The sequence below is a fragment of the Lepidochelys olivacea genome, assembly GCF_965140295.1.
Source record: "Lepidochelys olivacea isolate rLepOli2 genome assembly, chromosome: 2".
In the NCBI taxonomy this organism is placed as follows: Eukaryota; Metazoa; Chordata; order Testudines; family Cheloniidae; genus Lepidochelys; species Lepidochelys olivacea.
In genome coordinates, this window is record NC_140412.1 from 114,376,374 (window position 1) to 114,389,809 (window position 13,436).

Consider the following 13,436-nt stretch of genomic DNA (forward strand, 5'->3'; position numbering starts at 1 on the left):
ATTTAGGACAGAGTTCAGTTCTCATTGCAGTAATCCAACTACAGGAACTTGTCCTATGCATGTAACTATTATAAGACTGATTATTCAGTGGCATTGAAAAATCGAAAAGTTGGCTTCACTATCATTTTTCACCTAACATTGTTTTATATCTCATTTCAATCAAATCAAAGAGAAAATTCAGACTCAATCGGGCTGAGTTTTTGAATTGTCACTGCTACTCTGAAACCACTCATACAATGTTTATCTCAGAAAAAATGTTACCATCTTTGTATTTTACCCGCAGCATTCTATCCATCCTGTGGCTATCACCATAGTTTATGAGCATACGAACCTAATTGCTCATAGGTCCTAATTTCTACCTGGTTCCTAAAATATGAAGTGAGGATTCTAAATGAAATAAAGACATCAGCTGAGACAGGAAACTGGATTTGATACCAGGAGAAACCTATTAATAGTGCCATGATGCTGATGAAGTCAGACTGGGAATTGATATGGGTTTATATACACAATGGAAAATAATCTGCCATCGAGAAAGAAAATAGCCAGCTATCTTTCAAACCCTGGTTATCCAGCTCACTGTGTTTGTAAATACAGCAATGTATTGCGAAGACTATATTTATCCTAGCACAAGGAAACATGAACAAAGAGGCTGATGTCTGGCTGAGTAAACGCTAAACATATGTAACATTAGGACATTATGGATGTTTTAATGTGGGACAGCTTGTGATAACGTGGCACAGATTAGAGTAGCCATTAGTGGAAAAATTAGGTCAGAATCGTGTAGATAAGGTACAAAGAATTCCAGTATCATCATATTATTTTCCTGAAATAAATACAGTTTGAGTCATGTTTTAAATCCTTGTTTCTTTTATATGCCTCATTTTGCCATTTCAATCAAATCAATCTTTGCCCAGAAAAAAGAAACAAAATTGGCTGATCAAGAACGGATTGCAAATTATATTTAATTAAATAATTGCTGTACGTTTAGTTTGATTAAAATAGTGCCTGGAATCTGGGCAAATGTCCATTGGTTTCAATAGGAATTTTGCCTGAGTGGGTTTATGGCAAGTAACATATATTTCATAAAGGGCTGGGCCCTATTCCAGCAATCCCAGCAAAGAATATCTCAACATACTAAGGGCTTCTTTTGCGCAGAAGCGATATTGACATATGTTGGCTATTTAATTTGCGAAAGAAAAGAACTTGGGGACACCTCAATACATTTGTATTTGAGGGAACCTGGACTTAAAAATAGCTTGTGTTCCCTTTTTCATGACCACATCAATAAACTGACTTTTAAATTCCACCTATGCCTGTGTTTCGGTCTTCTGTCACCTATCTATTCTAGCCACTGATGTATGCTCATCACCAGAAAAGTGACTCTTTCTGTTTCTCACGGTTTTCGAGTGTGTTTTGCCCTTCGTAGGCCTTTAAGATAATGAAGATAGTCTCACGGGTTGTTGTATGGGGGCCTTGTTTGGACAATTCAAAGAGATACTCTCTGCCATATACAGCGTGGTAGCACCCTACCAGCACATGAGTGCAGTTTATAGCACCAAGGTGGGCATAGTCACAAAAAGCCCTAACAGGACTTTTTCTGCTTTATTTGATTTTAAATCCATTTTCAGCACATCTTTTCAGGTGCCAGTTAAAACAGAGTCATGTCCAGAGCCATTAGTAACTGCCCAAAAACTTTGTTAATGCACAATTAAGGTTGCTTAGTCATGCCTCCTGCCCTTCTGAAAACTTGGAAAGAGAATCTTTCTGCATATATGTATTTTACTCTCTAGTGCATGTCAATTAAGCTTTGACCCAATGTGGAATTCTAAACTTAAGCCTAAATAGCTTTGGAGATATTTCTTCCCCACAGGGGCAATGGGTGCTATGCATTAGCCGAATTAAATCCTGAGGGGGCTGAGATCAGTTTGGGAAGGATTAGAGCCGTTTGAGCTCTGGACAGGTACAAAAACTATTAGAAGAACCAAGTGATTTTGTAACCAGGATTTTTAGGGAGAAGGTGCGATATCTCAGGATCTCCTTGCTCAAATAACCCCATATTTGGACCACTAACCCTACACTACACCTTCATGAGGCACAGCAAATGTTGAGACAATCTGAGTCAACAAGTGGATTTAAGAGCATTAGAAACAGTTGTGTTTTAAATAATTAGCCACTCTGAACCATAGCTAAGGTGGAACCACCATTCTGCTATCCACCAAAATAGGTGGTGATATAAGAAAAATGTCAAAAAAACAAACCAAACTAAACCACAGCCCAGGCCATCTGACTCTCAAACTGTATTTTTCCTTCCTTCCCTGACAGTGACCATGGCTGCAGGCTGGAGTGAGGGGGCTGCTTTTCTCTGATCCTAGTCTGCTTACATGCCCCAGTTCACACCTTTGCCTTGCTGATTCCTGCGGTGTCACCCAGCATGATGCTAGTCTTGTGGAAGACCATGTTGAACATGCTGTATGTTTGTATTTCACTTAAGCCAGAAAGCAGGGGAAGAAGCATAGCCTGGAGTATTTATTTATTTATTTAACAACGGAGGTCAATCAGTAGAAAAGAAATGAACTTTAATGAGGTCTTTTCACACCTGACAAGGGTCACCAAATCCTATCTGCTAAAGCAGTCAAAGGGCCTATTCCCTTTAAAACACAAGAGATCAAGGGTGCGACCCCCACTGGAGTCTTGTTCTCGCTGAAAAGTCTGGTTTGTAATTAGTTTACACTTCCCCTTTCACACAAGGGCAGCCCATCTTGGTCTCAATGGAATTTCCCTAAGAGGAGAAATTGGCCTTGTGTCTAATTCCAGAGCACCTAAGAGGAGAAATTGGCCCTGTGTCTAACTGAAATATCACAAAAAATGTATGGGTCTATTATAGGAGTGGGTGGGTGAGGTTCTGTGGCCTGCAGGAGGTCAGACTAGAATGATCACGACGGTCCCTTCTGCCCTTAAAGTCTAAGTGAAGTCTACAGCACCTAGTACATAAGTGTTCTTTGGATGCCAGCAAACAAACCGGTCACCAATATATGGAAGGGTTGCAGGATGTTTCAACATTTCAAATGCATTTTCATTCCATTTGTGTTCTTAATAAAACAAATTTTCAAAATGTTGGCCGAATGTAATGATTTATTTTAAAAAGCCTGGTTTTTCAAGCAAAACAAAGAATGTTCTGTTTGACAAGTTTTTACCAGGTCTATTTCCTTTGGCTGTGGGATTTGATAACAAATTTCATCGCATGGTCAGTTACTTTTTGAGCCTCCTGTTCTCATTTGATTTACCTGGCATATAGTCCCTTCAAGCAGCATCCATCCAGGTGCAGCTGCCTTAAGCCAAAGGACTTGGAGCAATGCAAATGTTAACTATGGATCCATCTTTCCTATGAATACCTCAGGGTCTGGTCTAGGTCCTATTGAAGTTAAAGGGAGTTTTGTCATTAACTTTGCTGGGAGGAGGCTCGGTTCCTCTGGATATAATATTTCTTCACATGTATCCAACCCCAGCAAGGTTACTGAATTTTTGAATGTGAATCCTTGTATACCCTGTTAGACATCTCTTAGGGCACAAGCAAGGCTCCACTGCCCCAGGTATCATACCGTTTGCCAGAATGGCTACTTTATGAGTTAACTTTTTCAGGAGGATAGATTGCTGGCCTCTCACTCAGCCTCCTGCCCCACCTGGAGGACCAGTGGGCTGCTTTTCATCTGGTCCTTTTTCACCCGTCTGGCTTGGGTGCACCCACCAGGAGTTAAAACTTCCATTGGCATAACTCTCAGGACCATTGGAACACATAAGCCTTCCCACTGCGTCCAAGGGCAGTCCCAGGGAAGGCCCGGCCTTACTCCAGCCATCTTTTTGACATCTGGGAATATTAACCATCAGACCAATACAGTAGTTAAAAATATTTATTTTTAAAGATATTTACCTTGACAGGCACAAAGCATTTCCCGATTTCACACAGAAATACATAAAACATGCATAGACCAATATGGCCCATTCCAATGTATATTCAACATGGTAAATATAAATGAATAATTTGTAGAGACATAAATATTTGTTAAAAAAATAAGCACATCATAAAATTCCATCAGATCTCAGTCAGCAAATTCAATAATGTGAGTAAATTCACTGCTATAAACAGTCACCCAATATTAGCCTTTTGGTTTCATTTTAAACAACCCTCTGTCTCCACACATTTACATCAGACAGACGCTGAAGAAATCCTTGATCTAGCAACACTTTCTGTTACACATCAGGGTCAATGGATTATTGGCAACCTGCAATACAGTACAACCCCTATTATTAGGCCTTCAGTTGTCCAAATCTCCCTATTATGTTAAACAAGATCATGTCCCCTGTTGTCTATTATTTATGTTGAAAATTCCTTTCATTATCCAAAACCTTGGTTAGCCAAACAAACACGTCTGCCCCACCGTTCAGATAACTGTGATTGTACTAGTAAACTAGACTGCTGAAAAAGGCAAAGGGTTGTGGCTGATAAGTAAAGGCAATACTTTGTAAAAATACTTTGGCAGGAGTGCAACATACAGTATGTGAGGTAGACTTGTATCTATGCAATGAGTGCTGATTAAAGTAGCACAGTGTCATTCACTTTCTGTTTTAATTAATAAGTAAAAAAAAAATAGTCTCTCCTTTCAAATCTTGATTTCTCTTCTTTTTAGGAGTTTCTGTATCAGGTATTCCTTGCAACATCTTTTGGCATTAGTCTTTTATTTTTCTCCCTGAAATCTGCCAAACTGATCAACACCACTCCATTTTACACCTTCTTTTCAGAAGCAACATTCCAATGTTCACTTTCTCCTCCTGACAGACGGCTGTCAATCAATGTTTGTTAATGTAACACATCCAATTGGATTCCAGAAGGATCACCTGCTAGGTCTTTACTGCTTTTACCTTGTCCAAATACAAGATTTCCTTAGGCTCTCTTCTACCTATCTTTTTTTGTGGGTGCGTGGCTTAATATTTAGGATAACATGCCTTTGCCACGTGGAATGTGAAAATCAAAACAGCTCCGGCAATGCTCTATCCGTTCCTGTTGATGGAGGAGGGTTAGGGTTGGTGATCTCCCCACTAAGAAGTTGTTTTCAGACTTTCCCAGGTGCTTTGCCTTTTATGTGTTCTGTTATGCTTCAGCCTCTTCACTTCATGGAGTGCAGCCTTTAACTTTGCGATACTGAAGGAAGCTTTGATACTGTTACCAATGGCTTCTAGTCTGTAAAAACAAGAAAAACACCAAATACTATTATAAAAATTGAGATCAATCTTGTGTGAATATATAGTGTGTGTGTGTGTATATATAATCAGCACTTTGATTAAATAAATCTAAATCTAGACTTATGGGGTCAGATCCTCCTGTGGAGTAAATTACCGTAGATCCATTGGAGCTGTACTGATTTAAACCAACTGAAGATCCAGCCAATTAGATATTGTGGCAAGTCTGAAAACCCCAATCCCCAGAAATTGTGTGTATTCAAATTAAATGATATTCTGTAGTTGTTGGCTACTTTTTACTATTATTGGGTTTTTTTAGATTAAGTGGAACCCAGTTTTAGTGAACTCAGCTAAAGGGTAAAATTTTCAAAAGCAGCTAGATGACTTGGGCCCAGATCCACAACTTCCTAACTTCCATTGATTTAAATGGAAGTTAGGAGCCTAAATACCTTTGATGATCTGGGCCTTAGAAACCTAAATCTCATTTTCAAAAATAACTTAGTCCCTTAGGAGCTTAAAACTCAGTTAAAGCCAATAGAACTCCTGTTCCTGTATGCCTATGCCACTTTTGAAAATGGGACTTTGGCGCTTTTGAAAATTTTACCCATAGTCAAATTCTATTTAGAGAGAAATGGAATAAGTCATAAATTGCTTCAAAAATGGCAAGGTGCAAATTGCCTCACAGAAGGTACTACTGCAAAGTTGTTCTTTGAAAAAGTGGGTTCACTCCTATAGGGCTTCATCACATTGCAACACTTATGTCATTCAACTGGAATTACACTGCATTGCAATATTGCCAGCTAATGACACTCAACCTATTACATGAGGATCTCCAAGTGCCCTCTCAACATTAATTTAATTTAGTCTCACAACACTCCGAGGAGATAGGTCAGTATTATCCCCTTTTTTACAGATGAGTAAAGTGAGAAACAGAGAAGCTAAGTGAATTTCCTGTAGGCACATAGGGTCCAAAGGTCTGATAGTGCAACCTTTACACACTTATATTTCTTCTCTTGAGTCCCATGGAAGTAAGTGTCAAAGTGGAGAATAGAACCCAGAAGTCCTAATTCCGAGGTCCTGTCTCTTCCCAGCCTTACCCCTTTGTGCGGTAGTTTACACCGGCAGCATTTTGCACTCACCCCCACCTCCCTTCTCCACCTACCAGATTTTTTGTGGGGAAGCCCTCTACCTTTTAGCAGAGTGGTGGTGGAGGGGCTTATGCCCAGTGGGGAGGGAGGTCTCAGAGCTTCAGCCCTGCAGGGTGCATTTACTGGGGTCGGGGGTTCAACAGGAGTGGGGCTAATGCTCCAAGCCCCAGCAAGTGCCTCCCATGGGGCAGAAGCCCGGGTAGGTGCGTCCCTGCTCTTGAACTTCCGAAGACTGTCTTATTGGCTTGGAGGGTCAGTAAGTTTGGCCACCCCTGATTTATAGGATGAGCAACAATAAAAGCGTCAATGTTTTAGGGCTCCATTCTGCTCCCTGTTGAAGTCAGAGGCTAAACTCACACTGATTCAACTGGGAATAGGATCAGTTGCTTTGTGGATACTTTATTGAAACTTCATATCATCAGCCTGTTCAGGAGCGGGTACGGTAGCTCACCTTCTCATTTTCCTGCTGTTAAGTAGTTGCCTGTGCACACACTTCAGTCCGAGTCCCTTGCAATCTTCACCTTTGTTAAGATGATCCCAGCCCTTCTCCATTGTGGACTGAGCCCTGTTTAAATAAAAGAAAACAATATTGCTATTAAAAAACAAGGCTTCAATCTACCTGGTTCCACTTCTACTTAAGCTAAGAAATGTAACAGAGGCTTCTGGGCCAGATGCTGGTGAGTTGTCAGGCAAGTAGTGCCCCTGACTTCCCTGGGACTATTCACCTGAGTAAATACCAACATGAGCAGATGTACCACAACCTGGCCCTTTACAATGAGTGCAGTTCAAAACTGATTACAACAATAATAATAGTAACCCACCAGAGTTCTTTTCCTGTCTGGCAGAAGTTCAGACACCTCTTGTCTTTTTGGTGGGCACATCGGCATCTCTTGCTAGATTCTGGTTGCTTCCAAGGGGCTCTATCTTCCAGAGACCGCCTCGATCGAGAAGGGCCACCAAGCCCATATGGCACAGTCCGCCTATGATCAGAAAATCAACATGAAAGATATTAATTGAATTCATTGCCTTAGAACTGCGGTGTGTGTTCGGTGTCATCTTATCAATGGGACTGTTTTTGTGAGTAAAGGTTGTGGGACTGGGAAGGCTCTTTTGGTCATAACTTTGGGATTATCAGAAAAATTTGCACTGCAGCACTGTGATTACGGTGCCTGCTTCCATGACTAAGGCATTTTTAACCATGAGTTAAGAAATATGAATCAATATGCAATAGAATGCAACAGAACCTGACCTGTCTGAACTTTGGTAAATTGCAAGCACAGAAAGAATCAATTTTAAAAAATGAGAGAGATCCTCAGCTGGTGTAAATTGGCATAGCTCCATTGAAGTCAATATTCACTACACTAACTGAGGATCTGCTTCACCCTTGATGAGGAAAGTGTAAAACTGTAATGTATTCTGCATTATACATAAGCCCACTAGTCTATAAAACGTAGTAACTCACAATGGGGTCTCCCAGCCATTCTTAAGAACTAGTGCGGTTTCACCGAATATATTTACAGTTATTTAGGGCTGGATTTTGCTCTGAAGAGACTCCCAAAGAAAATTACCACTCTGGGGGAATAAGGCTGGCAGAAACAAGACACCAGCATTTCACCCTTCTGTGTTTCTCAGTGAAAAGTATTTTATAGCACCACCCATACAGTCCTAACTATGAACTAGTCTTGGTTGTATCTTAACACTTTAAGAATTCTGGAAAGGTTAGAATTGCTGTGCCTAGTGTTAAAAGTTATTTGCTTCATCTATAAGGCCAAATGCTACTTGCTTTCCTCATGTGAGTGGTCTCTCCATTAAAGTCAATGGGTGTGAGTACAACAAGCAGGAGATGTGGCTCTATATTAGTAGAGAGAAATCTGTGCTAATAAATACTGTTCCCATCCTCAACCACTCCTTCCTCTCTAGCCATCTTAAAAATATTCCTCTAGAGCAGTGCATGGCCTTTTTAAACCTATTTTTCAACCAAAGTAAAATGCCTGCTAAAAATGCACAGGATTCATTGCAGGGTTTCACTTGGGCTGGGTACTGAAGAGCAGTCTAATGGCATGAACTCTTCAGATGCAGTCTATGAGCCCAGGCGCTCTCACTGATCCTGCCGGTGCATTAGCTGCACAGAGGAGGTTATATTTGCTGGTGTCCCAGGGAGCCATTGTCAGTGGTGCCCCTTCCAAGCACACTGGGGCCCTAATGAAAGGGAACCATAGCAACCGGTTTACAAGGATCGCCCCTAATGCCCGGGTGAACGGGAGGTTAGAGCGTTCCAAGGGCCCGCCACTTACTCCGGGGTGTTGACCCAGATGATGTCGAGGTGGCAGAAGTAGACACACTCCTTATCCATCAAGGTGGAGCAGGAGCAGCGCTTGGCCCTGCGCAGCGGCCAGGTGGCGCTAGAAGGACGAACCTCGGCGACAGAAGCGGTCGCAGGAGCGCTCAGCTCAGCACCTAGCGCGGCAGGGGAGAAAGGGAGAGCAAAGGGGTTAGCAGGCGAGTGACCCCGGGAGCTGCTGCATGTAACAATTGGACCCAGGCTGCTCGGACCCAGGCACGCGCGCCGACAGGAAAGCGGTGGTAGGAAGGGAGATTGATGGGTCCCATTGCCATCTATCTAGTCACCCCCCGCCCTTGTCCTGATCTTTGGCTCCAGGGTCTTGCAAAACGGAATAGCTCATTTGCATGGCTGAGATTAAATTAATGTGTGAAACACAGTCACACTCAGCAGCTGTACCAGGGCGCTGGATTACAGTTCTCATGCTCTCTCCCTGCAGGACTCTGCCCAGTTCTTCTGGGGACATTTAACTCAGCGGTTTGCTGGAGGCGTTCAAGGGCTGGTGCATTTCCCTGCTTTGTTGTAAGGAGACACACCCCCAGCAGTTGTTTAAGGATTCTCCCGCCGTCAGACTGTAGTTTTCCGATTCCCCTCCCTTTCAATGCTCTCTTGGGGAGGAGCTGGGATTGCGGGCGAGGGAGTCAGGGCCGTGGAAATTGATCCGGTCGCTCCTGCTGTTGGGACCTCGGCTCTTCTACCTGTCCCTGGTGTCCCTTCCATTAACCCTCCCCATCTTCCCCATGCTCAGGGGCTGTGACGACTCCCTGTAGCATCTCTCCCCACCAAGGGGGTGGCTGCGCTTGTAATTCTGCATCAGAACTACCAGATTTTGAAGCCTTCCCGCCTCCCTCTGGTTGGGGTCACCCAGCTCCGGGGAAGGCACGTTGTTTGGGGAGGAGAGATGATGGAAAGAAATCAGCACGCCCATAAGATCTGCTTTTCCTCGCCTGGGTGTAGTGAATATAGACCAAGCAAGACTTCAGCGCCCCCAAACCTGCAGCAGTGTGCGGGACATAAAGGATTTGGGGCGGGGGGTGATTTTTAAGCCTTCCCTTGAGTTCCATTCAGTAGGGAGAGGTGACTGATTCACATCCATTTAACAGCCTGCTGTTTATTATCAGCAGCGTGTGACGGGACTGCTGCTCTGCCCGGGCTAGTTAAATCATCTCCGGGCAAGTTATGGGGGCGGGGGAAGCAAACCCTTTTCAGAGGTTTGCTGAAAACAAGAAAGAGAGAAAAAAAAGCCCAGGGAAAGCCCATTGCTGGACATGACCACGCTCCTGATTTAGTCCTACGGACCTTTGAACAGCGCGCGCTGTCTGTATAAAGGACTAGGCAGCTCTGGACCATTCTCCTGAAATCCCACCCAAGGGAACAATTTGCACAGCGGGGGTGCTGAGAGCCAGTGAACTCTACTGCAAACCCTGTCCATGATGAAAGTCGCTCCATGCCTGGGGGTGCAGCAGCCCCCAGCACCCCTAGTTGTAGCACCTCCGGTCCCCCCTGGAGGTCAGCGGAGCCGCCGCGCCTGTGGTTAGCTCCCTGCACGCCGTGCTTGCCCCCCAGATCACACCTACCTGTTTCCTGGGCTCCTGGGCAGAGCACGAACAGCAGGGAGAGAATCATCTGTGTACAGTCCATCCCGCCAACGCCCGCCGGTCGCTCTTTTGCAGCCCAAAAGCGCAAGCCACAAGCCCCGCTCCCTGCTGCGGTTAGTTCTCAACTGCAGAGCGCTTTTCACCAGAGGCGCCCTTGGAAAGGAAAGCTGCTCCCTTGGGACAGGGCGAGCTGCAAACCCAGTCACCGTCCCCCAAGCAGCACTGGGAAACCTGGAGGCTCCTTCTCCAGCGCGACTGCCTGAGCGCTTCTGGCTTGGACACCTCTCGCCAGCTCCCTTTTATACCGAACCCCCATAGAGCGGGTCAACAGCTCCTACTTCGCTTTATCCGGAGACAATGTTATTGTGTTATTAGTCACCGAGAGGCAACGTGCAGACCGAGATAAGGCCAGGCTGGAAAGGAAACCACTGCAAACTTCAGAGAGGCAGACGCCGTCTGGCAATCCAGGGGCCGGGCTACACACTGGCAGGGTGGGCGGTGGGGAGTGGAGAGAGAGCGAGAGAAGGAAAATAAATAGCCCGGGCAGACCCACAAGCAAGAAACCTGAGGGCAAAGAGCGCCGACGGCATAGAGCCAGCAGGGGGAGCCCCAGCGCTGAGCACCTGACACCTGGCCAGATGCGGCTGCTTCGGCTGCCGCCACCGTCCCCTCCCCTCTCCCTTCCAAGGTGGCCAACCATGTAGAAATCAGAAGTGGGTTGTTTGAAAAGAAAACACGGGTGCGGAGGAAGGGGTTCTGTCAAGCATCTGGCTAGATTAAAAACATCCTAAACCTCAGTACGTTGAAGCCCACGTGGTTCAACACCATCATCCTTTACTGGTCTGGGTGAAGAAGGCACAGTACTGCCTGTTTTCAGTCATTTAATGGTGAGGGTTTGGCTGTTTCTAGGGAAGAGGGTGAAAAAGAGTCTAGTTTTGGATGGGGAAAGGCTGATATCCCCTCTCCAACACCCTAGCTCCCTGAATGCTATAGAGCAGGGGTTCCCAAACTGTGGTGTTGGTACCACTGGGGGTACACCAGGCAACTCTCCGGGGACGCAGGAGAAATTGTGCAATGGTGGATTTTATTTATTAGTTATTTTATTTATTGCATTTTCATTTTGGCTACTCAAAGAAGCTATAAAACTCCCTGGAATTTGTTATATAAAATAAGGTGGTTAATTGACTTCAAGATGTTATCAGTGAGAACACAGAGACCCTGAGGTACAGAGCCCTCACCTCCAGTCACCCTACAGAGCAGATTCAGTGGCCCAGCAATTACTCAGTCTAACTGAGTGGTGGTTTTTTTTTTGTTTTTTTTTTTTCAGTTGTATACCTTCCACTGTAACTATATCTGTATGTAACAGTGAAGTATGGACACAAGGCTAAAGACAGGTAGTGTTAAGAAGAACACACAAAGTGTCAGCAATGAGAAGGGTAGGGGTACGCGGGCAATTGGTTGATCTGGAAGGGGGTCCGCAATAAGAAATGTTTGGGAACCTTTGCTATAGATCACACTCATAGTCTTTTTGAGGGGGCATCGGGAAGTGCAAGAAGCTGCCTATCTCACTGAGGAGTCAGGGTGGACTAGAGTTTCCCTAGTGGTGAAAGGGCTCCAAGGAACCTGATGAGTTGAAAGAAAGAAAGAAAAGAACTAGTCTCCTTTTGTTTTTCTCTTTTATCCATTAAACCATAGGTGTATTGAATAGCATTAACTGTAGGTCATTTTGCTACATCCAATCCACTGCAAAGAGATATGCATATTTAACACCATATACATTTTAATAATAATAATAATAATTAATAGAGATTGCAAGGTCTTCAGGGCAAGAACGGTGTCCTTCATGAAATACCTAGCACAGGTATAAAACAGGAAGTAGTAATTGTAAGAAGAATGAATACAATAGCATTGCTGACACTCATACCTATTTTTTGTGATTTGGTTTTGGTTCTTTTAGAACATGCCTGTCCGGTTTGTTTGTCAGTATTTCTGTCCCTGGGCATAACAAGGATTATAGCAATGACATGGTATGGTATGCACACCAGGGGCCTGATCCTGTCCCTTTGAAATCATTGAACCCCCAGCTATTGACTTCATAGGAGCAGGAGTAGGCCCCAGGTGCTGGTTTCTGATGTCCTATTTATATTGTGGTCTCTTATTTATACTCATGCTGTTTATTTGACAATTCAATACATTTTTAGTGATTATTGCTGTACACCAGCCCTCTTTATAAAAATCCATGAAACCAGATAAACTAACTGAGATGGCCTTCATCTGAATGGAGCTCACATGAACAAAATATGCCTCTGATCAAATGTGCAGTGATAATATTGAAAAAATGTGCCAATTTTACCCCAGATAGATAGTTACCTCATTATCTGTTATATTTTCTTCTACTTTCCTATGCTTACAGACATTTCCTCAGTTATGGCAAATATTGAAGTTGCTAAATGAAAATCTTGTTTAAATTATCTCAGGAGAATGACAAGTTTTTAAGTGCCATCATAATACATTCATCATTTTTTCTGTACAGGAACTATCATGTTATATTTGAGGATGAGACTACTGGAATAATAATAGGGTTCTATCTATACACACACACACACTACTACTGCTACTGAATGATAATCCACCAGCAGTCATACGTTTTAAATATTGGATGCTTTCACTCCAGCACAGAGCCCCAAGATGCAGTTTCCCAAGTAACTCTGGGTTGTTTGCCTAATAAACTGCGGGTTGTATAAGAAGTATTAGTAGCACATTAAAACAATATGCTTTATTTTCATTGCTATCCAAATATTGGGAAAGGAGGGAACTGCGTTCAGAAAATGGAAAATGCTGACAGAACGACCCTGTGGGGTGGAAGATGTCTCTCTACTTCAATCAGTTTTTTTGTATAACACCAAAGAATGTACAACTTTGCCAGGTCTGTCACTTAAGGATGGCATTGCATGTCAGCATTTTTTAAGAAGAGATTTTTCCAAAATTGCCATTTCCAAGAAGTGCATCTATCAGTGCAAGATATTTGCTTCTTCTCTGTCAAAATGCCTTGCTAGAATGTATTGGGTTAGCTGGTGGAAATGGCATGTAGACTCGGAAGCATTTTTTCCCTGG

The 13,436-nt window shown here is 43.6% G+C and overlaps 1 protein-coding gene across 1 annotated transcript; it reads right to left on the reverse strand.

Annotated features, from left to right (window-relative positions):
* Window positions 1-3,999: 3,999 nt before the first annotated feature.
* Window positions 4,000-10,707, reverse strand: EDN1 (endothelin 1). The gene is made up of 5 exons (XM_084620344.1): window positions 10,302-10,707; window positions 8,678-8,840; window positions 7,205-7,363; window positions 6,835-6,948; window positions 4,000-5,236 (listed from the first exon to the last, which is right to left on the reverse strand). The coding sequence occupies exons 1-5, from the start codon at window positions 10,363-10,365 to the stop codon at window positions 5,095-5,097; spliced, it is 642 nt and encodes a 213-aa protein (XP_084476470.1). The 5' UTR covers window positions 10,366-10,707; the 3' UTR covers window positions 4,000-5,094.
* Window positions 10,708-13,436: the final 2,729 nt, after the last annotated feature.